The sequence below is a fragment of the Mya arenaria genome, chromosome 3 (assembly GCF_026914265.1).
Source record: "Mya arenaria isolate MELC-2E11 chromosome 3, ASM2691426v1".
NCBI lineage: Eukaryota > Metazoa > Mollusca > Bivalvia > Myida > Myidae > Mya > Mya arenaria.
Window position 1 is genome coordinate 66,647,425 of NC_069124.1, and position 26,006 is coordinate 66,673,430.

Here is a 26,006-nt window from a genome sequence, read left to right on the forward strand (position 1 = left end):
CTGGGGCCTTTTTGAGAGGCAAAGAACATATGCCCTAGCCCCTTGTAGGACTTGAACACCTGGCTCATTTGGGTGCGCAGTCAAACGACTACACCATTTGATAACTCTCGACCTGTTGAAATTAGGCACTAGTAATGTGATTGTTATTTATTGTTTTACTTAATCATTAGACTGGCATTAGACGGGTACAGCCCATTTAGCAAGGCACAAGTTAACAATAACTGTCCGAGTGTTTGCACGAACCGTCCCTTTACTAGCTGACGAAAAAAACGGACCCAATGAACAAATATCTTAATAAATCAAAACTAATGACTAAATGGAACTTTCGTCAGAAGATTTCTTGACTATCAAATCAGAATCTTTACAGCTATCTCATTGGTGGAAATAAAAGCATAACCACTAATTGAATTTAATGACTGAATGCCTAGTTTACTCTTAATAGGAGAGTATCTTCTGATAACATACTATAGTAATATGGAATACCAACTACATATTTTAGAAGTTGTAATATGACAACCGTAATTTACACTCCTATAACAACAAATGTGTACACAAAATAAGAGTAAATATATATCATGGCACTTGTGATAACTTTATAAAAAAAGGGGGATAGTTTTACAGAATACAGTATTTACAATTATAAAGTATTGGTGTATTTAAAGAATATTTTACTGTTTTGTTATTTAAAACCACTAAAATATGAACACTGCCAATGGTGTAGTAGGTATCACCTAAAACTACTTTTCTAGTAAAAATCAAACTATTTCACCATACAAACGTACGGCTATTGCAATGAGCTCTTCAATATCCTATTCTACAATGACAAAGTTTGAGTGAAAGAACTGTCAGATTTATCTCAGTTTTCGTTTTCACAATTGCTTATCAACAATAATCTGTCAAATATATCTTCTTTGCTATCTTGGTAATACAAGTTTTTGAATTAACACACACTTTCAGTCATCAGAAAATGATAATTTGACTCTTTCAAAAATTATAAAAAACAAAATGAAACGAAAACAGTTGCATGTCTGCAAATAACCACCTGAAGTTTAAGCATTGATGGTCTACAATTAGAACACAAAGGAGCTAGGTTGAGAGTTTAGCTGGCATGTTTCATCTTTTCAAGGATTGGTATGATCATATCGAAACGTGGCCTTTTTCCGGGATCTTCGTTCATGCAGATCTTGAGAAGTCGGAGAATATGGGTGGAAATGCCGGGCGGGATAGTGATACGCAGTCCTTCCAACGCAACCTGAAAAAAATGACATAAAATTGTTTGACCTTGGTGAAATGTGAATGCCAATAATTCCATGCTTAATTTCTTCATCTTATCTACTACTGTGTGTGTACAACAATATAACAGAGTTTAAGCCAGGGTTTAAAAAAGACAGGGTGCACAGAAAAGGGACAGGGTCCTGAGGGACAAAAGGACAGGGTGCAACAGAAAAGGGACAGGGTGCTGAGGGACAAAAAGACAGGGTGCACAGAAAAGGGACAGGGTGCTGAGGGACAAAAGGACAGGGTGCAACAGAAAAGGGACAGGGTGCTGAGGGACAAAAAGACAGGGTGCACAGAAAAGGGACAGGGTGCTGAGGGACAAAAAGACAGGGTGCAACAGAAAAGGGACAGGGTGCTGAGGGACAAAAGGACAGGGTGCAACAGAAAAGGGACAGGGTGCTGAGGGACAAAAGGACAGGGTGCAACAGAAAAGGGACAGGGTGCTGAGGGACAAAAAGACAGGGTGCACAGAAAAGGGACAGGGTGCTGAGGGACAAAAAGACAGGGTGCAACAGAAAAGGGACAGGGTGCTGAGGGACAAAAAGACAGGGTGCACAGAAAAGGGACAGGGTGCTGAGGGACAAAAGGACAGGGTGCAACAGAAAAGGGACAGGGTGCTGAGGGACAAAAGGTCACAATTTGATGGGCAGTGAATAATTAAAGCATTATTAATTTCATAGAAAATGTTAAAAATTTGAAGAAATATTAGGTTTCAACTACCAAAAATGTATAGTTTGTTTGAATTCATAATGACATTTCAAGTTTTAGTCAAAACAAAAGAAATCTCTGATTATCTTAAGCTTTGAATTCTTCGAAGGCAGGAGGGTGCACATTCTGGTCTCCATGAGAGCAGAAGGGTGCTTCCAAAAAGAATAGGGTGCAGCATGCTCCTATAACCTTCTAGCTAAAACCCTAAATATACTGAAGTAAAAAATGAATACTACCGTTACACTACCAAAAGAAAATGACAAAAACTAAATACTATGTGTATGTCATTTACACTAATGGTTTGTTGAGCTGTAAAAAAAAATAGGATACATGTACATCAGTAATGTTCATGACATTTCTTGTTTTCAATATAGGATGTCAGATGAGGGCAAATCAATCTGGTAATAGCTATATGTTAATTTTGTTCAATGTTTTTCATAGATTATATAAAAGTGACTGAAAAAGGATTTCTTGAAATAGAATAAACTGCAGTTATCAAAAAAACAACCCTGTTGATAATATTTGTTTAAGTCATACTTTCATGCCAATCTCCATGGATGTGAGGTCGGCAAAGGGCACCTCCCGTGTCTCCAGCTCGAACAGCAGAATAGCGAAACTCCACATGTCGGAAGCTCGCACATTGATCTCATCGGGCCTCTTCTGCATGGCTATACAAGCAAATCAAACACATGTGTGTAAGGCATTTAGACATACAACACTTAATGATAAAATGTCTGTTTTATTCATCTGAAGGAAATTTTATAAAAGAATCGGAAATTAGTTTCATTGTCACTTACTCCTATACAATGTGACTAAATGGCATTCTACACTTATGTAACTCTTAAAGTTTACCAGTGCCAAACAGGACTCACCAGTTTTGTATTACACTCATCACTGTAAAGCAATGACACAAGAATTGTCCCACTTTCCACCTACCTTCCGGAGCCATCCAAGCGGGGGAGTAGAGTTTGCCTTTCTCGTGGAAGGAGAAGCTGTAATCAGCCATGTTGATGCGGGCCGTCAAGTCCTCATCAATCTGGGTTAAATACAGGGGCAGGTAATCAGGGGGTGTCAATAAAGTGGCAAAATGTATTCGTGTTAAAATCAAAATCAATTGTGTAAGTTACCGTAAATTTTTTCATTTAGGCAGACATAAGAACGTGGAACCAAACTAACAAAGGACAAGTAAAGAATTGTTAGTAAAAATCTTAATCTCATATTTCATATAAAAATTCCATAAGACAATAAGATTCTCTGCATTAAATCATGCACAGCGAAGCATGTATTTTACAGTCTTCTTATATCAACATAACGCCTTTATCAAACAAAACCTTTAAAGCAATATAAAACTGAAAAAAAACATGCATCAACCAAATAAACATATACAATCATGAAGAAAATAATTCAAAATGAAACTTGCAGAAATTCAATGCTTAAATTTCACTATAAACTGAAAGCACGTAAACAAATATTAAATACTTTCCTCTGCTATACTCATAATATGTAGGAATAATAATATCTACCTAAATGTGTTAGTAAGGGCTGTAACTTTTGTTAAATTATCAATTCATTTTCAACAACAGAATCGGGCTATCAACATCAAACACTATAGGTACTAAACTGTGGACACTCTTATATACTGTGATGGTAGAAAAATGACTGGTGATGATGAAATTGATGACAATGGTAATGAGGATTGGTCAATGCAGAGAGATGGTCAAAATGATTCAAGGGATGTAACACTCGCAGTACAGTCTAGTTCAAATGGATGCTTCAAACATGGCATTCCCTTTACCCCGATAATTGTACCCTCAGGTGACCGATACTTGGGGTCGTCTATATTAATTTTGGCCAGGTCTTCATCAATCTAGAAGGCAAAGCTAGCAACTAAACTCACTGAAAGGTTTCTTCAAATATTTCTAATACTAAAATTCCATTTTTGATGCTGAAAATACATTATAGTATCAGCAGTATATTTCTTTATAGTATAAACACAAACATATATATATTGTTTCCTTGAAATTGATCAAAATCATAGTGGAACTTGTTTAAAGAAAAAGTACTTTTCAATACTGTATGCAATGTGAATGTTAAAGTGAAGTAACCTACTGCTCTGATATTTAGTTATTTGTATTTAAAAATCACCAGATTCAACAACCTAAGTATTTCTAGCATAATGTTAACTATTTTCAACAAATAAAAATCCACCACCTAACAGTGCTAGAGGTTACATCATACCATGACATGTTTGCTGGTGAGGACAAAGTTAGGTATCATGGGCTCCAGGGTGTGCAGGAACTCCATGCCCCGGGCAATGTCGATGGCAAACCGCAATGCCTGGTTCTGGTCTACCACTATACCTGTTTATAAAGGAAATGAAATTCACCGTAACAACAATCCTGGAGCTTAACATACTGGAATCTATGAACAAAAATACCTGAAACTGTTACTATAAAGGGACTCCCTCATGTTTTGGCACAAAACAAGTATTTTCCTGGTAATGCATAAGAAAACACTCATAATATGATTATTCTCCTCTTTGATACAGAAAAGCAGAAAAAATGTAATAAAAGTATTAATAAAACAACCTAGTATTAGTGGGGAATTAACCGACAACGCAATAGTCAAGAAAAAAAAAGAAAACTGTACTTCATCCACTCGACCACAGAGACTCATACAAAGTTGATGGAAATTTAAAGCTTTATTAAAAACATTGCTAGCATCAGGTGCTTCTTTCAATTAACCAATCACGCTACAGCTTTTATGTTGAAGCACGTAAGTAATGCTATTCAAATTCATGGACTTGAAAGACAATATTTGAGCATATATCATCATTCGTAAAAGGGTTCCCGCAGTCAGTATCTTAGTGTTAACACTCTTAATGATTTACCACACTTTATTTTCTAATAAATAAAAATGAATTGCATTTTACAAACGATGAACGAGTCCATTTTAATAAGACAAACTTAAAATTTACTTTAGAAACAATTCTCTTCAGCTTTACTCAAATTTGATCATAAAAATATCCTCAGAGTTTATGGTACATGTACACAACAATATGACTTTAAAATAGGGATGCAAACGAATATTCGAATATTCGATCGAACGTTTAATATTCTAATGTCAAAATCGGTATTCGAATATTCGATGTTTTTTGTTTGATTAAAAAACCTTTTCCATACAACTGTGTTGTTGTATATATTCGCTTGCATTGTTTTTACAACGATTGGTCCCTAATGCCAGAGGCGTGAACGTGATGACACTATACACGCGTCACATAAGGAACACATCGTCGGGGACAGTAAACAGTACCCTTAATTTTACGACATCTGGCTATTAGACAAATGACATCAAACAAGTTTCAATTATTTTCGGTAAATTTTAATGACCATGTCAATAAATGATATACGGAAACAGCTACCAAAGTGTTGTCATGGCTGCCAATTTAACTGTACAATAATCGCCGTAATTATATGAATGACATGTGCTGGTTTCGTGCTCTAAACTGTTTTCCATGTTTCAACATAACGTACGCTCATGCTATAGAATGTAACTGTATAGAATAGCATTTTAGGACATTGTTGTACAGTAGATGAGTCAAAATTCAGGGTTATTTTTGTTTTATTATTGAAATAATTCCCGAGTAGGTCTGGTGTTTCTATAGTTATGCTTAGTAGAAATCAATCCCAGAACGAGGCTGCGCGTCCTACAGAACGACCATCTGTTGGTGCATCACGATATTCAACCGAAAATTTACAATCATGGCCTAGTTTACAAATACAAATGCTGTTAAATTGAAATTAATTAGGGTTTTTGTTTGTTAGGAATATTTGGCTTTTTGTTGGATTTATTTTCTGTAAATAGGGAATTGCAGGGGCTAATTTGGGGGAAAATCAGCGTCCGTCGCGTGTACCAACTATGACAAAAGCCCCAGCTATATCTGTAGCGAATACTTATTGTAGTTTACTGCATTTTTTAAATATTCATTTTGATCATCGAATATTCGAATATTAGATCGAAAGAATTACCGAATATTCGAATATCAATTTTGCCATTTGTTTGCATCCCTACTTTAAAATCACTGTATATCTTACTATATTAGTATATATATGCAATTTTACTTTATTCAATACTACATTGTACCTACCATTCATAAAAACATTCTGGTAAAAATCTTACCAGTTTCTCCATGTAGGACGTTGAAGAGTGATCCGTATGGCATGAACTGTGAGATGACCACAAGATTGGGAGGCTGGTTACAACAGGCCAGTACAGGCAGGATGTTTTGGTGGTTGAAAATTCTTTAAAAAAACGAACGATGATATAGAATATGCGCATCAGAATTCAAAATGTGGCATCCAATAGAAACAGACTACTTCTGAATTCAGTATCTAATTTAAGTTTCATATTTTAAAGAAATTTAGGTTTGAAATCTTTAACAAACAAGTAGTCAATTCTAACAGTGAATAGTAAAGAATTGTAGAAATACTGCACAAGGTATCGGTATTTGCAATACCACTTCTTACTTCTACAATGCAATGAACTTTGTCTAGAAAATTCTTATAATAAAACAGTTTTAGGCTCATATTATCATTGAATCAAATACCAAAACTAGAATAACTTCAATCTTTAATCTATGAAGGACAACACTGCTAACCTGAGTCTGGGAAACTCCTCCTGAAAGTCCCGTGAATTACGTACAGTACACTCTCGAAGACTAAGCACCTTAGCAACAATATCGTTCTCCTGCCAGAGGCCACGCCACACCTCTCCCGAGTGGGTTGTGGCCATGTGACCATTCAGCTGGAGCTGATCAATGTTGATGCCTGTGTGTCGGGAGAGGAGGGCATCACGACTCCTTGTCTTGTACCCGAGCCAGCTGCGATCCTTGAACGGGATCTTCTGAAGGTCTTGACCCAGTGATGCTGCTCGTTCTAGGGAGAGATATAGTCATACTTTTAGAAATTATTTATTACAAAATATCAAATCTTCAAAATATTTTTTTTTCTTTTGCTCAGCTTGCACTAAGATTTGCTTGAAAAGGTATTATAACAGTTGGAATAGAATAACAGCCATTATACAAAACAATGCAAATAGGATCATGATGCACATACCCGTAGGCATAGCTAAAACATATTTAGATTCAATACTAGAGTCTAGACTGCTACTCATAGAATCTGGAAACACTTGGATGAAGGCTAAGCCACTATACTATCACTCACCTTTTAATCTCTTAGAAAGGTAATCTTTTGCCTTATCCAGTGGTGTTTCATCAAACTTGTTAGCCATTGCCACAAGTGCCCCGTTATTGACGAGGTCTTCAGCCACTAGATCTTGGTTCCAAAAGCAGGCGTAGTGGAGTGGGGTGTTCCCATGTTCATTGATGGCATTGATGTTTGCTTTGTTGTGCATTAACTGCAAAAATGGTTTATATTTGAATCTTGATGTTTATGATAATGGTAAAGCTCAAAAGCTTTTTTACTTTGATCTGTAACACTGCCTGTCACACTAACTTTTATATTTTTCGGAAGATTAAAGATATGTAATTGTCATTTTTTCTCTTTATGATGACTTACGAAACATTTCTAGCATCAAACATCCTTCCTTTAATTAGCTATATATATTACGGTGTCCAACAAATCCATGGGTAAAAGAAAAATGTTAGAAAGGAACAATTATTAGAATATTTTCTTTTCATGAATACATTTAAAATAATTTTTAGCATGCGGAAATAAGGGCCTGGATAGGGATACCTGGGAGCCGGTTACGGGTGGGCAATGGGGTACAATTTTAGTACCTGGTACCTCATCAAGACAGAAATTAATTATGCAATGCAGCTAAAAAATCATAGACATAATGTCAATGCTGGTTCCTCCATGTGTTTCACCAAAAATTCATTTGATCTAGTATATTTTACATGTACTACTGTAAGAATGTACTACAATATGAACATCACTGTGTAGAGAAATTACATTACATTAGTGAATATGCTTTTCATTTCTGAATGCATGATATATGTATAAAAATATTTCACAATAAAGCTATGAACAATTGATAACCATATTTGGTAGAAATGTCACACTTGCTAAAAAGAAGTATTTTCCTAAGACATCATTTATTGAGCACCTTACAAAATAATATTAAGTTTATAGTATAAGCAAAGGTATAAAGAAAAGTGTATATCTGTAATAATTTTTTGATTTATTTCATTTGACAAACAATTGTTTGTGTTTAAGATGAGATGGTCACTTCATGGGAAATAGTCAAGTATTCTGCGGCGGTAAATATCCTTGTTCATAAAGAGGTATTGTCGATCGGTTACCAGAGTCAAAATGTTATACCTTACCATGCAATTCTCAATTTTTGAGGTCTATAATTAGGTAAACTTAAAAATGAATGATGAAAGTTCGAGAATTATTTCAATATTTAAATGGGGCAAACAACAACATTTTTACCATAAGCACTATGTCCCTGTGTCCATGGCTGGCAGCCAGATGCAGGGCGGTGTCGTCACCCATGTTTGTGGCATTAATGCGAGCCCCTCTCTGGATAAGCATGTCAACAATGTTGGTTCCGCCCTCCCTCGCTGCCCAGTGAAGTAAACTAAACCTGTGGTCATCTCTGAAACAGAAACAGACATACATAAAGCCTTGCTTCAACAAAAACTTACTAATACATTAAGTGTAGTATGTTGGACCAAAAAAATATGTGGACCCTTTTTATTTGCCCTTTTAAAGAGACTCAAGAGACATTTCCTGAGAAAGAAATACTATAAATATAATGATAAAGCATTCAATTTTAGTGAGATACAGTATGGTAGATAATAAGTACAACATGAAAATGTTCAATTGTTAATACATTTTTATACAGGGTAACAGCTACAATGTACAATGTTCAATTGTTAAAAACTACAATAATCATAGATATCATTTTTCTTAAACAGACACAGGTTATATTGTTGAAATGTTCTTTCAAAATCTAGGTTACTTCAACGTCATGAAATCTGTTCTGGATATGCAACAAGCATACATGTGGATAAACAACATTCAATGTAGGCAGACCAGGTACCTATCAATTTCATGTATGGCGGGTATCAGTTACTGAGTTTCCCTTTTTATCAACCAGCGGGAGATTAAATTGAATTAAAGCCAAATTTAAATTTTGCTTATATTTCTTTTCTGTTAGATATTAAGCTGACTTTCACAAATAGAAAAGCATAACTTAGGTTTTTGTGTATAAATAATATACAAATAATAATGACCAAGATACAATTACAAAGTCCAGTTGGTATGATACTGAAACATGGACATCAATCTTTTTGCATCAATTTTTAAATTATATATTATCATTAAAAAGTAACTTTAGGTCATTTTGTTGAAAACATTGATCAAATTATAAAATCAATCTTAAAGTCAGAGCTTTTCTTCCTCATCTTTCATAGAAAAGCGAAAGAACAATATATATATATATATATATATATATATATATATATATCTGCTTACGGGGAAACTGTTCACAATGAAAACATGCATAGTTGGTTCAATGACCTTTAAACATCATTGTTTTTCCTCAGTGAATAATGTATCAGCTACACTGGTTATACACAAAACAATCTACTTCTGTTTAATATGTTCTTGGGAATACAATTGCACCTGCTTAGAAGGCTAAAATTATTATTAGAACAGTTTTATTACAAGACAGTCAAATTATTACTCCTGGAAATGAGAACAACTTTGAACATAAGCCATTTATCCAGGTACATGAATTGGGGTTGGCAGACCGCTATACAATACACAGACTCAGCAGCTGACTGCAACCAGTGGTGAAATACCTGGGGGATGACTCATACAACACTCAGGAAATAGCATATTTCTCCCCACACACTGACAACCATTGTTCAACCTTAGATCATCACAGGAGTACATACATTGCATTTTATATTATTTTTATACCAGTTCATATTACAGGTTTACTGAGCTCATTTGAATATTATTTTTAAAATTAGCAAGTTATAAGTAGCCCACTCATTGCTACTATATGATTTCATTTGAAAAAGGGTGATATTTAAATGTTTGTTTTTCAACAAATGACTATACATATGTATACATTACTATTAAGTGTCAACATAGAACATGAATGAATAAAAGCATATAACTCATAACATCTACTGGTGACACAGTAGGAATTATTTGGAAAATATATATATAAAGTTCAGTGATAGGGCATTCCAAAAAATCCAAATTTTAATAAGGTCATAAGAGCATTGCCAGCAATTAAATATTGCTGAAAACTTACATACATCACTGAGTGATAGCTGGATGTCAATAATATGAGGATTTGAACGCAAGTGATCATGAAACTTTCAGTATACTAATAAATGCAGAAGACTGGTAATGAGGTGAATCTTTTATTCATATTGATAGTGCAATGGTAAAGTGCATCATTAGTAATAGGTTATTGCTTATTTTTAATTATTTATGGAAATAAATCGTTCAAGCTTTACGCAGCTAGGCAAACGTTTGAATTTCATAATGACATCCAATTAAATGATTACGTATATATATAGTGGTTGAAAAATTGTTGCCCCTACTATTGAAATATGTACGCATAAGAAATTGAATCAATATTGATTCATGTGGACTATCAGTTTTTGACAAGGTGTTTTCTTCTTTGTTCAATGGCAGAGAGAAATTGTCATTAAAACAAGTTTTACATTAATAATTATATTCACTTTGCCGCCTTTATTATCAGTTTGTCCTTATTGTTATTGTGGTTATTGTATTCAGAAAAAAAAGCATGTGCCATTTTTGCAGCCATGACAAAATGTTTCAATTAAGAACAGTTTAAGATGATTCCCATACCAGAATATGAATCTTAAACTAATGATAACATATCCATTGTTTTATAATAATTTTAACAGGCAAAAATATATGTTGACTTGTGCTCCTTGACTAACGGACAAGCTTAATCATATGCATACATATTTATGCCAAATCACAGTATGGCAAATACCTTCATAAATCTAACAGCACTGTATATTTTTATAGAAGTATGACAAAAATGTCACAAAATAATCAGACAAACCATTACGTTTCAACTTGAGGTAATAAGTACGGCACATAAAGTGTCAATGAAAATGGAATTTAAAAGACAAATATTTTGAGAAATACTAACATCTTATTGGTTCAAAAATGACCTGAACCATTATATGATTAAAATGTCTTGATTAGAATTTCCAACTTAAAATATTTTTGCCAGGGTACAAGGTGCTGACAGTTGTAAGTATCCCAGATGATTTCCTCTTTGAAAATGTCTTTGATATCATGCTATTGGCATTGCAGATTCCAAAAGGAGGCACACAATGGAAACCTATCACACTGGATCTCATGAGGTTACTTATATGATGTGTGAATTCAATGTATTATTAAAGCAATACTGCATTCTGACTTAAGTACTTGTGGAAACATATGGAGGATACAAGTTTTTATCAGATTGAGCAGCAGCTAGTGTAGTGAACAGTGTACATGTACTTTCATCAGAAAGCACTCAATAGCCAACAACTTAAAGCAATGTACCCCAGAACTTAAAATGGCATTACCAACATTACCAGCTGATACACCTTTATGGCTATCAAAACTGTGAAACATATATATAATCATATGGCTGTGATACATCTGTATGGTTATTAAAATTGTGATACATCTATATGGCTATTAAAACTGTGATACAATGTTATGGCTATTAAAACTAGAATACATCTATATGGCTATTAAAACTGTGATACAATGTTATGGCTATTAAAACTAGAATACATCTATATGGCTATTAAAACTGTGATACAATGTTATGGCTATTAAAACTAGAATACATCTATATGGCTATTAAAACTGTGATACAATGTTATGGCTATTAAAACTAGAATACATCTATATGGCTATTAAAACTGTGATACAATGTTATGGCTATTAAAACTAGAATACATCTATATGGCTATTAAAACTGTGATACAATGTTATGGCTATTAAAACTAGAATACATCTATATGGCTATTAAAACTGTGATACAATGTTATGGCTATTAAAACTGTGATACATCTATATGGCTTTTAAAACTGAGATACATCTGTATGGCTATTAAAACTGTGATACAATGTTATGGCTATTAAAACTGTGATACATGATATATATGGCTATTAAAACTGTGATACAATGTTATGGCTACTAAAACTGTGATACATATATATATGATTTTTAAAACTGAGATACATATGTACCAGTATGGCTATTAAAACTGTGATACATCTATATGGCTATTAAAACTGTGATACATCTATATGGCTTTTAGGACTGTGATACATCTATATGGCTATTATAACAGTGATACATCTATAAAAACTGTGATACATCTATATGGCTATCATAACTTGATACATCTATAAGACTATACCAGTCGGCGAGTAGTTCTCGGACACTAGTAGTTCTCGGACACTCGAGATTTTCGCCTCAATTTGGAGGTTACATATCAAGCACATGATTTAAATCAATCAGGTGTTTGAAAAGTTTCAGCAGGTACCAAATCTTTTCATTAGGTAAGGATTATAAGATGATAAATTCCAAAAGTTTCCAGTTGTTTGCAAAATCACATTTTACCTCCGCTTGGAATCACAATTGTAGTGCGCATGCGCAAAAAGCACAACTTAAGATACGGGCAACAGTTAGATTTAACAATTTGTTTGGTACACTTCCTTTTTTGACGCAGACAACCATCTGCATTTACTAAAATATTTATGTTAAGTAGAGCGTTTGCATTACAGTACACATATGCTAAAAATAGATACCATTTATGTCATTTTTATGGGCTTCATGTAATATGTTTACATGTACAATTAGATGAGTTTTTAATGAAAAATAATAAGATATACATTACCTACTGGTTTGAAAATTCCACTTTTAAATATATTAAATAAAAAAATCACTTCAGCGCATGTTTCCCGGTTTTGTTGATCATTTAAGGGAGTGTCCGAGAACTACTTTTGTCGAACTAAAATTTAACCCCTTTTGAGCACCACATTTGGAGCCTATGAGAATGGATTTAAGTTGTATAATTTCATTTGATTTTGCATTATTTCAATATAAGAAGAGCTGAAGTTTGTTATATACATTGGAATATCATATTTCTTTTAAAATAAGGATACTTTATCGATAAAACCTCTAAAAGTGTCCAAGAACTACTCGCCTACTGGTATGAGTCTATGACTATCAAAACTGTGGACATATCAGGCTTTTACCATTTCTGATAATTGTCAGTAACGAGATTTCTAAAATGGGAAAATAAACACTTACCCTTGATTTAGATCATTCTCCGTGTTGTCTAACCACACACGGACGTGGAAGGCGCTTCCTTCCCGGACTTTAGAAAAAATATCATCCATAATTTGAGCTGTCAAAACCAAAACAGTCCCTGTATTGACCTTCTATCAGAGATTTACTTATTTCTCACACATCTCTCCAGATAAAACAACTGTTATTATTGGTAGACACAAATTTTATTACAGTTTTAATCAAATGGGTGAAAAGAAAAATGTTCTTAGGTTCGAAACGCCATCAAAAGGCAAAATAATTCACCAAGTTTTGACAATCCCCGAAATGGCCATTGAAGAGTTCATATCCCACAATTCCCTGAACCAATATGGCTGCGCCCATGTGTACTGTTTAACGAAAAAGGAAAGGTCGGTTTTTAGCAATATTTCAGTTTTGGCAGACGGTATGCATTGACTTTAAGTTAAATTTATGTTTTTTATTACTTAAAATTACCAATTTATCACCTGATATCAGTTATTTACTGTAAATTTCACATTATCCAGTATCTGGTGTGACTATTATTTATGTATCGGTAGATTTATCCCATGCAAGTAAACGTTTGTCTTAATTTGACTAGAAAATTAAGATTCCATCTTAAAATACACTTGAAAATTCTATGAAAGACTGCCCCTTATGAACCAATTCCGCATCAACGGAAATCTAACCAGTCCTGAAAGGAAAAGATAGTCCATATAAACAGCTGCTTCAGGGTCTTTGACGATTTTTGTGTTGGCGACTCTACGTGTCCATATCCCACTTGTTGTTTTCCTAGCCAAGAATGACAGATCTCAGGGCTAAGTGTATTGAGCGGAAAGATAACGGGCACCTCCTAGATAGTTAAAAAAGGCGTAGCTAAAGAACTTCAGCGAACACGTTATATATTACCTTTTTGGACGTGTTAGCTGAAGAGAACACCATATCCAAACCCTACCAGAATTCGTGACATTTTTATGTCACGCTGTTATTTCATCTGTATGCATTGGACAGACAAAATAACTATATCTTCAGGTAAATGAAATAAAATGTAGTTCACAAACACATTTTCAAAACAAACAAAAAAAACGCTTTATAGATAGTTAATTTATCATTTTAATAAATCTGATTATAAGCATTCCTTAACTAGGTCATAGTTGTATTCAAATTTAGTCACGTGATAACAAGATTTTCAGAAAATACCCATGTGACCTACATCCTACCTCACACATGTAGTATTTATTTTGCTGTTATTTTTTCCTTTTCGAATAATAAGTAAATAACTAATAACAAATTTGGAATAATTAATTGTTTTTACTTATCAAAAGGTATTTTTAACCTTACTGCAATTGGTTTCAACTAAATGAACAATGTGAATCCGATGCTATAAATAAAATCCAGCGACGTCATCATGGTCATGTGATTGCAGAGTCATTCAATTGCGTCATCATACTCATTTGATTCTGGTTGACTTTTATATGGGGGTTACGCCATAACTTTAATGTGTTGTAAACATCAAAAAAATAAATATCAACATTTAAGTTATGGAAGCCAGAACTAAAAAAGGCGATGCTTTGTTGACAGATTGATCTAAATTTGTGTTTCATAAAACACTTAAGTGTAATAAGAGAAAGGTATTGGCTAAAAATAATTTATGTTTAACTTTTGTGTTTTTATTTAACAATGCAGCGTTAAATATTGTGGAGTTACAGTTGAAGAATATATTTTGCATTGGTTTGAATCAAACTTGTGGCGTTTAGGGATCAAACTGAATATCCAAATGTTAAAAAAAGTTCCCTATACGCGCATTATTGTGGCTAATGCACCAGTCAATTGTAACCACGCCCACCCCCCCACCCCCAGGTCTGGGGAATAGCGGGGACTTTCGGTCCAGCCAACCCGGATAAAATCCCCTCCCTGCGGGGACGAACAGATGGTTAAATCCCCGCCAAATGCCCCTGCACCCCAGGGACCCTAGGTAAGGGTGATTCCCTGCTATATTTAAAGCGAAGACAAAACCACCTCATTCACCCGGCACTGCGGGGCCACCTGAAAGGGAAAAACACGGCCTATTTCCCCGGCTATCCCAGGTATACCCCCGGACCTGGGGGGCCGTGGTTACAATTAACTGGTGCATTAGAAAAAGACAGCTATAATGCACTAGTTAATTATGCCCCCACAAAGTGGCGGCATATAGGGTTGCCCTTGTCCGTACGTACGTCTGTCCGTACGTACGTACGTCTGTCCGTACGTACGTACGTACGTACGTACGTCCCGAAGATTGTTTCCGATCTAATTCTTGAAAACCGTTTGTCCAATCCTCACCAAACTTTAAACACATGTTTGTGACCATAATATCTTGATCAAGTTCGATAGTCATGGAAATCGCTATAGTCATTTAGGAGTTACGGCCCTTTTTTGCCAAAAATACTTCAAAAATATATGTTTCCAATATAATTCTTGAAAAGTATGTGTCCAATCCTCACCAAACTTTACATACATGATTGTGACCATAATATCTTGATCAAGTTCGATAGCCATGGAAATCGCTTTTGTCATTTAGGAGTTACGGCCCTTTATTTGCAAAAAAAATACTTGAAAAATACGTCCCGAAGATTGTTTCCGATCTAATTCTTGAAAACTGTTTGTCCAATCCTCACCAAACTTTAAACACATGTTTGTGACCATAATATCTTGATCAAGTTCGATAGTCATGGAAATCGCTTTAGTCATTTAGGAGTTACGGCCCTTTTTTGCCAAAAATACTTCAAAAATCATTATGGCTTATTTTCTGTGACAAAAAACCGAAGTGGGGGCATCCGTGTCCTATGGACACATTTCTAGTTGTAACCATGGTCCCCCAGGTCCAGGGAAAAGTGGGGACTTTGACTATCGGTCCAGCCAATCCCAGGTAAAATCCCTGTCCTTCAGGGACAAACTGCTGGTATAATCCCGCAAACTGTTGCATTTCACTGGTGCATAATAGACTAAAAGTCTTGTCTATCTGGAAGGTGCATTTACCTACGAAAACATATATTATGTTGTGAAGTGCAGTTAAAAGTTTTGTGCAATTTGTAAAGAAAAAATACGTTTTAATGATATGCAACAAGTTAATGTTGTCGGTTTCATATTTACTATTTAGTAATGAACAAATTGGACCAATTATTATAGGTTATTATATAAGATAGTGGTTCCATGAGATATAGTTAAGTGATTTGCTCCAAATATGTAATTGCCTATTGTTTGACTTGTACATTTATTTGAGCTATTGATGAATCTTTCTCTGTATGGGTCTCTTTTAAATTTTAGTGAGTGTATTGTTCACACAGTGTCTATCCAAACATTATCAAGACTTATATATAATGTATGTATTATGTATTTAACAAAAGTATGTAATAAACTGTTAAATGCTATTTGTTGTTCTTATTATAACCTTTTATAGCCTGATATACTAAAATATATTGTGATTTGATACAAATATAACAAATTAAAATGATTAATAAATAAAATATGTATAAAACAGAGAAATTTATGCATATTTTTGATTTTAGACAATTTTCCGTGGTTTAATCAGGATTAAGTTCTAAAAATTTCCATGCTCTTTGGCATGGTGCGATCTGACTAGTGATTTAACCTGGGACCCTCTCCACCTCCCCAAAGTAGACATTCTTTTACTTCTATATAAATCTGGTTTCAAAGTCTTGACTGTTTTTTGGTTATAATTGTCAGAATTGATATGTTAAAGTTGAGTGATTTACAAATCCACAACTGCAATAGATTTAACACAAGGATTCTCTTTTCCAGGTTAAGCAGTTCCAATGGATTTTGAGTGTGAAAGTTGGGATGTATCGGGAGAGGCAGAACAGCTTGCCAGTAACCTGTTTGAAAAGTCAGCACAGGTATGTCACAGAAAAAAATTACTATTGTTGACAGTGAAACAATGATTTCATAACTTGAGGTTATTGAAAAAGTTACCAAGCAACATTCGGCCAATTTGTTGTTTAGTATATATGCAATTCATCCCACAATAAGCCATGTCTGACTGGGGCTAATCTTAATTTAATGTTGCCCAGAAACGAGAGTAGGGTTAGAGCCAGGTATTGAAGAGGACAAGGTGCTGTAGAAGAGGGACAGGGTATTACAGACGAGGGACAGGGTGCTTCAGAAGAGGGACAGGGTGCTGCAGAAGAGGGACAGCGTGCTGCAGAAGAGGAACAGGTGCTGCAGAAGAGGGACAGGGTGATACAGAAGAAGGACAGAATGATACAGAAGAGGGACTGGGTGCTGCAGAAGAGGGACATGGTGCTGCAGAAGAGGGACAGGGTGCTGCAGAAGAGGGACAGGGTGCTGCAGAAGAGGGAAAGGATGCTGCAGAAGAGGGACAGAGTGCTGCAGAAGAGGGTCTGGGTGCTGCAGAAGAGGGACCGGATGCTGGAGAAGAGGGCCTGGGTGTTGGAGAAGAGGGACAGGGTGCTGGAGAAGAGGGACAGGGTGCTGCAGAAGAGGGACAGGGTGCCACAGAAGAGGGACAGGGTGCTGCAGAAGAAGGACAGAGTGATACAAAAGAGGGACAGGGTGATACAGAACAGGGACAGGGTGCTACAGAAGTGGGACAGGATGCTACAGAAGAGGAACAGGGTGCTAAGGGAGAAAAGGGCACATTAGGAAGAACTGGGAACTTTATGAATTTGACAGACAATAGTAGAAAGTGTGCTTAATTGAATTAATGTGAGGTTTGAATGCCAAGTATGTAAAGTTTGTTTGTACTTTTACATGTATACATACATGTAATAATAATAAAAATAATAATAATAATAATAATATGTTTTAATCAAAACAAAAGAAATATTTTATTATCTTAATCAATTAATTCTAAAAAGGACAGGGTCAAGCACCCTTCCATAACTCCTTAGCTGAATCCCTACAAGAGTGTTGAGACAGCTTTCTCAAGTTTTCATCAAAAAGATGCATGTACTCACAATCTGTCTTAATGGTAAGCAATAAAATGATAACACAACAACAATAGATGATATGAATACAATGTAATTGATGTGCGAGTCATTTGAAAGATATATACTGGTAATAGACCTCTGTTTAAAGAAACTGAAGTGGTGTTAATTTTCCACCTGGATTAAGTAGTCACATGTCTTAAGCAGCCACTTAATACATGTATAACTGTATGTGTATTGTCATTTATCACCTTTTTCTGAATCACTGGGTTACCATTTAGAGCAAAGATAACTTTTTTTACTTAAAAGGGTATGCCCATATGTAATTTCGTAAAGTGTAGTGTACACCTTAGTTTCAATCAATAAAGTGTTATGGAAATTGTGTATGTCAACTGGCACATTGAAGTGCAAACATGCATGTAATTTACAAATGCTTGATCCTAAAAGCACAATTTGATAGATTGAATATAGATTTAATATTGTAATTGAGGCATTTTGAAGTGTATTTACGGCAATATCGACCATTATCTGTAGCTCTTACTACTAGTGGTGGGAATCAGTTCCAATTTTACTATCGATAAATGGTTCCACTCAAGTAACTGATTATCGATAGTACAATCATTTTTTTTTTAAATACTAGATAGTACCTGAATTGAAGTTTTATTCATGTACAGTATTAAACTCTTAATCATGATATGCATATACCTTTATATGTCTATGATTGATGTTATTAAGTGTTGTTGTATAAAAAATAGTTCATTTTCTTGCTCATTGTGCTTTCATCAGCCATTTTGTTAAAGATAACATTTGAACACTAACTCATATTTAAAAAAAAAAAAAATTATGATCAATTATAACCAAATACAATTGATTTCAGGCCCAACCAATTCATTTTCAATTATAATCGATCATGGGAACATCATTACTGACTACTTATGAAAAGGGGAAGTAAATTACTAAGGTTGCAGATTACAGAATGGACAAATTAATTGTGATCAATTCATTTTTTATTTCAGAGATTAAACAAAGCGAAGAAAAGAAAACACAGAGATGTTGCCAGTTCAGATCACCCTGCTGTTGTTGGTGCTAACACAGTTATGGGTTCTAAGAAGGAAAAGATAAAGAATGATAGTACAGCACAGACGGGGATAGTGAAGACAGAAAACAAGAATCATGAAATGAATAAAAATAGTAGTGTTAAAACAAAAATTGACATAAACCCTGGATTAAAATTGGGGAAAAGTACAGGGAAAAGGTATGTTGAAGACACTGGCGACAAGAGTGGATGCAGTCCTGAAAAGAAAATGAAAAAGAAGAAAAATGATCATAATGGCATTAACAAAAAGAGTTCAGATGATGGAGATACCAGTACAAAAGATGACACCAATGCACATTTGTCCATGCCATCTCAAGGTAAAATGAAAAAGAAGAAACAGAAGAAAATAAATGAAATGGAAGCAAGTAGTGATGAAAAACAAAAAGATGCTAGTAAAAACAGTAATTCACTCAATTCAAGTCAAGAAACTAGTCAGGTTAATCATCTGGAAACGGAATCCACTGAACATAATTCAAGTAAAACGAAAAGGAAAAGAAAATGTAAGAAGAATAAATTCAAGGACTATTCTAAAGATAATTCACAAACTAATTCTGGTTCAGAAAGTACATTGAAATTGAGTGGACAAGAAAACTTGGAAAAATCAGGGACAAAGGATGCAATCAAGGACAAAGATGCTTCAGTACATAGTAAAACTGTCAATGGTTCTTCAGAACCAAAGAAACCAAAGAAAAAAAAGAAGAAGAATGTAGATAAAAATGAAGGCATTTCTAAACCTGTGGACACAACAGGTAGTCAGAGTGGTAAAACCAAACCCAAATTTGACATTGTAAAACTAAATGCTTTGTTATCAGCCAAAGGACAAGGAGCGCAAAGTAGTTCAAATAAATCTGAAAACATTGAAGGTAAATTTAGCAAGAATATATCTCATAACGAAAGTGATAAAAGGATCACAGAAGCAAATATGAAAGAAAGTAAAAGTGGTGAAAAAACATTACTGGAAAAAAGTAGGGATCGATTGAGCGCAGCACGGTTTCGCTACCTGAATGAACAGCTGTACACGAGCACTGGTAAGGAGGCCCTTGATTTGTTTAAGAAAGACAGGGATGCGTTCAGTGTGTACCATGAGGGGTTCCAGGGACAGGTGGAGAAATGGCCCACAAACCCTGTGGACATCATCATCAAACAGATAAAGTCAAAGTAGGTGTCTTTTACTGTGATTACAAAAAGCTGTTATGTTGTTGGAAAATTGTTCAAGACTATCCAATTATAAGATAGAATTAACCACAACAGTTGATGATGTAAGACATCTGTGGATTTAATGTCGGGCTTTTGCAGGAAATTCTGACAATATTGAGGGCCTCAGATTATCAGAAAATGGAAGGCCACCAAGCAACAACCTACAAAATGATCCTTAGAATTACATGCAATTGTGTTTAACACCTAAATTTCATATGATAAGCTTATGACCCTACACAAATTCCCCTCATTTCCTGTGGGAGACCTGTTGTATACCTCATGTACGACGAACAGGGGCTTAACACTTTATACATACTTTAGTAAAAAAATTGATCATTATTATATTAAGAGACCCCAGATACTTTTATAAGTCTTAAATATTTTTTATAACTTCTATGCGAGTAAAATTTTCCTTTTGTACTTCAATATTTAATGATATGGTTAAAGTTAACACATTGTAATACAGAAAATGGTAGCATTTGTAATCCATTTGTAATCCAACACATCTCATGATTGTCAAACATATTTATAAATTTGATATTTGAATGTTATATTCAGGCCTAAAAAGCTGGTGATTGCTGACTTTGGGTGTGGTGATGCTAAGATTGCTCAAAGTGTAGCAAACAAGGTCCATTCCTTCGATCTAGTGGCTCTTAACGACCATGTGACTGTGTGTGATATGTCAAAGGTAATTTTAAAATGGTGACTTTTTTTTATTTACTGTGGAGCTAAAATCCTGGACAATATTTTATAATGTATATATCTGGTGAGTGCAAGAATATTCCAAAATGGTGATTAAAACCCCGAAATGGTTGGATTATACTAAATTACTTTCTGATGCTTAATGAACAAATAAATTCTGACAATATAATTTGCAACATCATTTAATTAATACTATGGCATTGACGGGTAGAATAGTTTGCCGTGTACCAGATATTCCACCACCCACTAGTACCTGTATGAACATTTCATGCCACAGGATGTCCATGACAGATTATAGTAATTACCGTTTCTTCCCTTTTTAAAGCATTGCTAAGTAAATGTAACTGTGTTGTCTGAAACAAAAACAAGTACAGTTTGGAAACTTCTTGATCATTTGTCAGATCATGTGAGCTCCATCACAAACACATGAAAAAGTACATGGAGAAGAAACACCCCTTGTATACTTATATTTATTTCAACAAACAGTAAATGTTATAGCTGTATTGTTCAGTGCCTAAATGTTCCAACCTTTGGGTACAAAATCACCTGGCGATATGCGCTAAAAATACATTGCATAAAAAAGGAATGTTATTAAAGTGACACTCTTATTCAAAATCAGTACATACACATGTAGAACAAACATAAATTTTGAGTAATACACCCTCAACTACTTATTAAATATTGCATTTATGGAAAGTATCAATGTCTATTAACAATATTATAACCGTGTACTTAATAGCTGAAAATGCAAAAATATAAAATGATTGGTAAATGCTAAAAGATATACTGCGGTCTACTATAGTCTCATAAGGTAGCAATACTGTGTTTTCTGTACATTTCTTTTAAAATAAACTCAGTATCCTTCATAAGAACCATTGTTTTCGACATTTGTTCATCCGTATATTAAAACAATTGTATTAAATGTGTTAAATCTTAATTTGGGAGTAATAGTGCATCTTAAAATGTTTTTGATTATTGACATTCAAGATTTGGAGTTAGGACAGATAAACTTCAGTGACTGTTTTACCTCTTGAGTTCTGTTTTACCTGCAGGTGCCACTGGATCCCGGCAGTGTTGACATAGCTGTGTTCTGTCTGTCTCTGATGGGTACCAACCTCTCCTCCTACCTGCTAGAGGCTAACAGGATCCTCAAACACAGGTACAGATGCTTGCATTTAATGTAATCTAGACCTTTAAGCTTGTCTGTGCCTTCTAAAAGTACATAAACATTTATAAACAAGAAGCCCAAAAGGGCCTATGCTCTACTGGCATGGCTTTTGTGGTCATATCAATCCAGAGCCATGTATGTATGGGTAAAAGGCAACAGACATATAGTTTATGTTTTGTGTATGGGTTACCTGAAAACGTAGCACGTTCAACATCTGAGCCCAGAAAGTATTGTAAGCAGATTAGTTGCATGAACTATTTTAATATGTGCCAAGTAAAAGTCATCTGACAAAAAAAAAATGCTTTCAAAACTGTACTCATAGTAAAAATGTCTGTAGTTTTAAAAGTTAAAAAAAGTTGGTCAAAAGGTCAAAGTATAGGGCATCCTAGGACAACATTGATCAATTTGAACAACAAACATTCACAATCAATTGTGCTAAGATGGATGCACGAACACACAAAAAGATTTTCAAACCTTTCCAGATTTATGTTTACCAAACCTGTGAACCCTGGGTGTGGCCAGTAATGACACCAGGTGCATAACTTAAACATTCACAACCAATTTTGTTTAGATGAATGCGCAAACTACAAAACTTAAAGCTAAAAAATGGCCTAAGAAAAGGCAAAGTAATTCACAAAATCAACTGCAAAAGCAAAAAACAAATTGTCTCTCAAAATCCTAGACTTGCAAATTGTCTCCCTTAACTCTAGACTTGAATTTACATGTACATGTAAACTTGGCTAAAAATAGAATTCGCTCATGCAGACCTGGCTAAAAATAAAAAGCATTTCTTTAAAACTTTCATGGCCCATAATCTAGGCATTCATGGGCGGATCTTGCTGGTTTTCGAAAGGAACCGAGCTCTAATGGATATCTAGATACTGTACAAGTTTTATCGAGATACAATCAAAACTGAAGACTGTATCGTGTTCACAAGCAATTGTTTACAGACGCACGGATGCACATACTACGTACACATTACCATCGCATAAGCTCTTCTGGCCTTTGGCCAGTAGAGCTAAAAAGCGGTTACATGAAAATACAGCCATACTGCTGATTGTGCTTAAACGAGGTATGGTCATTCAATAGCATATATGACCCATTTATTCTCAAACTGGGATATTTTTCATTGTCTACACTGTAGCTCATTGATAGGACAGCTAAGCTGGTATGTTCATACTATCCTTAGAAAGTCTCACCAATCAATGATTTTAATATAAATTGAAGGTTATTGTTTCTGAACTTTAAATTCTCATTTCAGTGGCACACTCCTTGTAGCCGAGGTGACCAGCAGGTTTGACAACCCAGGCCGATTTGTGCTTCAAGTTGAAAAAATGGGCTTCAAGGTTCGCAAACAGGATAACAGCAACAAGATGTTTGTGCTCATGGACTTCATGAAAACCTCACCAGTCAAGTCAGGCAACACTGAAGATATCAAGTTAAAGCCTTGTGTGTACAAGAAGAGATAGTACATGTAGCACTTTCTTTGAGTCAGGCCTAAGTGTATAACGCTTGAAGTCATTTTGTTGTCAAATAAACATTTTAGCTTTATCCTTCATATGCATGTTTTCATTGTTGATTATTTTTTAAAGAATTGTCATTTTATGTTAAAGAAGTAATTGTGAGATATTTTTATCCTGCTTTAGAATAATGTATTTGGGGAAATTATAGGGAGACTTATAATAAATATACAAAAAAGTTATATTTAGTTTCATTTTTTGCAAATCTTTATTCCTATTCAAAGTAACCATAAGAATGCCCTTTTTAGCTCGACTAATCAAAGAATAAGGAGTTTTTACTACTCATGTCGGTGTCTGCGTCCGGTTATAGTGTTAGGGCAAGCTGGCATTTTCCGTTACCCTTCATTCAATTCACTTGATACTTGACACAATTGTTCAGGAACATCACACAATGAGTGTTTTAAAACTCCATATAATCCTTAATACAAATTATGGCCCCTGATTGACTTAGGAACTTCGGTTAAAGTTTTAGGACACATTGTGTCAGGTAAAAGTTTCAGGAAAAGTGGGGATTTTACTTCTATACCCTTTTTTCACTTGACTTAATACTTCAGACAAATACCGACGACCATCTTACAATTAGGTAACATAACACCATTTCATCCTTTATACAAATTATTGCCCCGGATTGACTTTGGAACTTAGGTTAAAGGTTTAGGGCACATTGGACCGATTTTTCAGAACTTGATTAAAGCTAACAACATGATTAACGGCAACGACATTTACTTTTAAACGTGAAAAGTTTGTTGATGTGCTGTAAGATTGAAATAGAAACAAGTACAGCTAAACAGTTGTCTCAAATCTTGTTGGAAATATTGCAGATTACTAGTGTAACCATTCAACCTTTACAGCGGTAAACAACGACGAAGTTAACAACATTGTTTACTTTAACAAATTTCTTAACAATCTGCTCATTGTGTCCAGGTGAAGATTAAGGGCAAGTTTGGACATTCACTAATAACTTCTATACATTTCATTCTATTGACTTAATACATCACACGGTTGGTAACTGCTATCACACAATTAGATTACAGAATTCGGTATTAACCATAAATACAAATATTGGTCATTGATAGATTTTAGTTATTATGTGACCAAACTTGGTAAATAGGAAGAGTTTATGGGGTCCCTAGGGCCAAGGTCACTGTTAAAAACTAAATAACTGTTCGGTACTGAATGACTAAAGTATGGTTGACGTACTGCCTACAACCCTGAAACAATTTAATAAAACTTTGGTTACGTGATTTTCTCATCAAGGGGACATTCAAAACCCATGTTGGACCCTCACCAGGTCAAGGTTAAAGTACAAGGTCAATGTTTTGTGCTGTGATTTTGATTCCTCTCCATCTGTCTTACACCCTTTGAAGGATTTTAATGAAACTTGGGCCATATGTTCTTTTCATGCAGGCAACATGGATTCTGTTCAAACCACCATGAATCAAGGTCCAATAATCCAATAACTTGACATATAGCCATTTAGGGTGTCTCGTGGTTGGATTTTAAAATAGTTGTTAAAACATGACTTTCTTATGTTGACCTATTGCTGGAGAGCTATATGCTTCAGTCTTGCTAGCGTAACTATAAGAAGGGTTTGTCTGTGTCACTTTCAGTCAATTTGTAGTATTTTTAATTTTTAGTATAAGAGGTCAATATTATACAGTTTTTCAAAAGTTTTATATTTATGCCCCCTTTTGAAAAAAGTGGGGTATATTGTTTTGCACATGTCGGTCGGTCTGTCTGTCTGTCTGTCTGTCTGTCGGTCGGTCGGAATACCAAATGGTTTCCGATCAATAACTTGAGAACGCTTTGACCGAGGGACCTCATACTTGGTATGTGTATTGGTCATCACCAGCAGATGAACCCTATTGATTTTGAGGTCAGTGGGTCAAAGGTCAAGGTCAGTGTGACCTTTACATGAAAAACGGTTTCCGATCAATAACTTGAGAACGCTTTGACCCAGGAACCTCATACTTGGTAGGTGTATTGGTCATCACCAGCAGATGAACCCTATTGATTTTGAGGTCAGTGGGTCAAAGGTCAAGGTCAGTGTGACCT

At 34.9% G+C, this 26,006-nt stretch overlaps 2 protein-coding genes across 4 annotated transcripts; one reads left to right on the forward strand and one right to left on the reverse strand.

Moving 5' to 3' along the window:
• Positions 1–132: 132 nt before the first annotated feature.
• Positions 133–13,675, reverse strand: LOC128227520 (integrin-linked protein kinase-like). Of its 2 annotated transcripts, XM_052938151.1 has the most exons (10): positions 13,329–13,675; positions 8,442–8,607; positions 7,209–7,401; positions 6,644–6,920; positions 6,166–6,287; positions 4,225–4,346; positions 3,782–3,853; positions 2,923–3,022; positions 2,524–2,654; positions 133–1,252 (listed from the first exon to the last, which is right to left on the reverse strand). In XM_052938151.1, the coding sequence occupies exons 1-10, from the start codon at positions 13,415–13,417 to the stop codon at positions 1,100–1,102; spliced, it is 1,425 nt and encodes a 474-aa protein (XP_052794111.1). In that variant the 5' UTR covers positions 13,418–13,675; the 3' UTR covers positions 133–1,099. The 2 variants fall into 2 exon arrangements, with proteins under 2 accessions (XP_052794111.1, XP_052794112.1); XM_052938152.1 differs by lacking the exon at positions 3,782–3,853 and having other exon boundaries at positions 13,329–13,674.
• Positions 13,665–24,133, forward strand: LOC128227519 (ribosomal RNA-processing protein 8-like). Of its 2 annotated transcripts, none has more exons than XM_052938149.1 (6): positions 13,665–13,714; positions 17,124–17,218; positions 19,285–20,522; positions 21,120–21,249; positions 22,316–22,422; positions 23,693–24,133. In XM_052938149.1, the coding sequence occupies exons 2-6, from the start codon at positions 17,138–17,140 to the stop codon at positions 23,898–23,900; spliced, it is 1,764 nt and encodes a 587-aa protein (XP_052794109.1). In that variant the 5' UTR covers positions 13,665–13,714; positions 17,124–17,137; the 3' UTR covers positions 23,901–24,133. The 2 variants fall into 2 exon arrangements, with proteins under 2 accessions (XP_052794109.1, XP_052794110.1); XM_052938150.1 differs by having other exon boundaries at positions 13,674–13,749.
• The last annotated feature ends 1,873 nt before the right edge of the window (positions 24,134–26,006 follow it).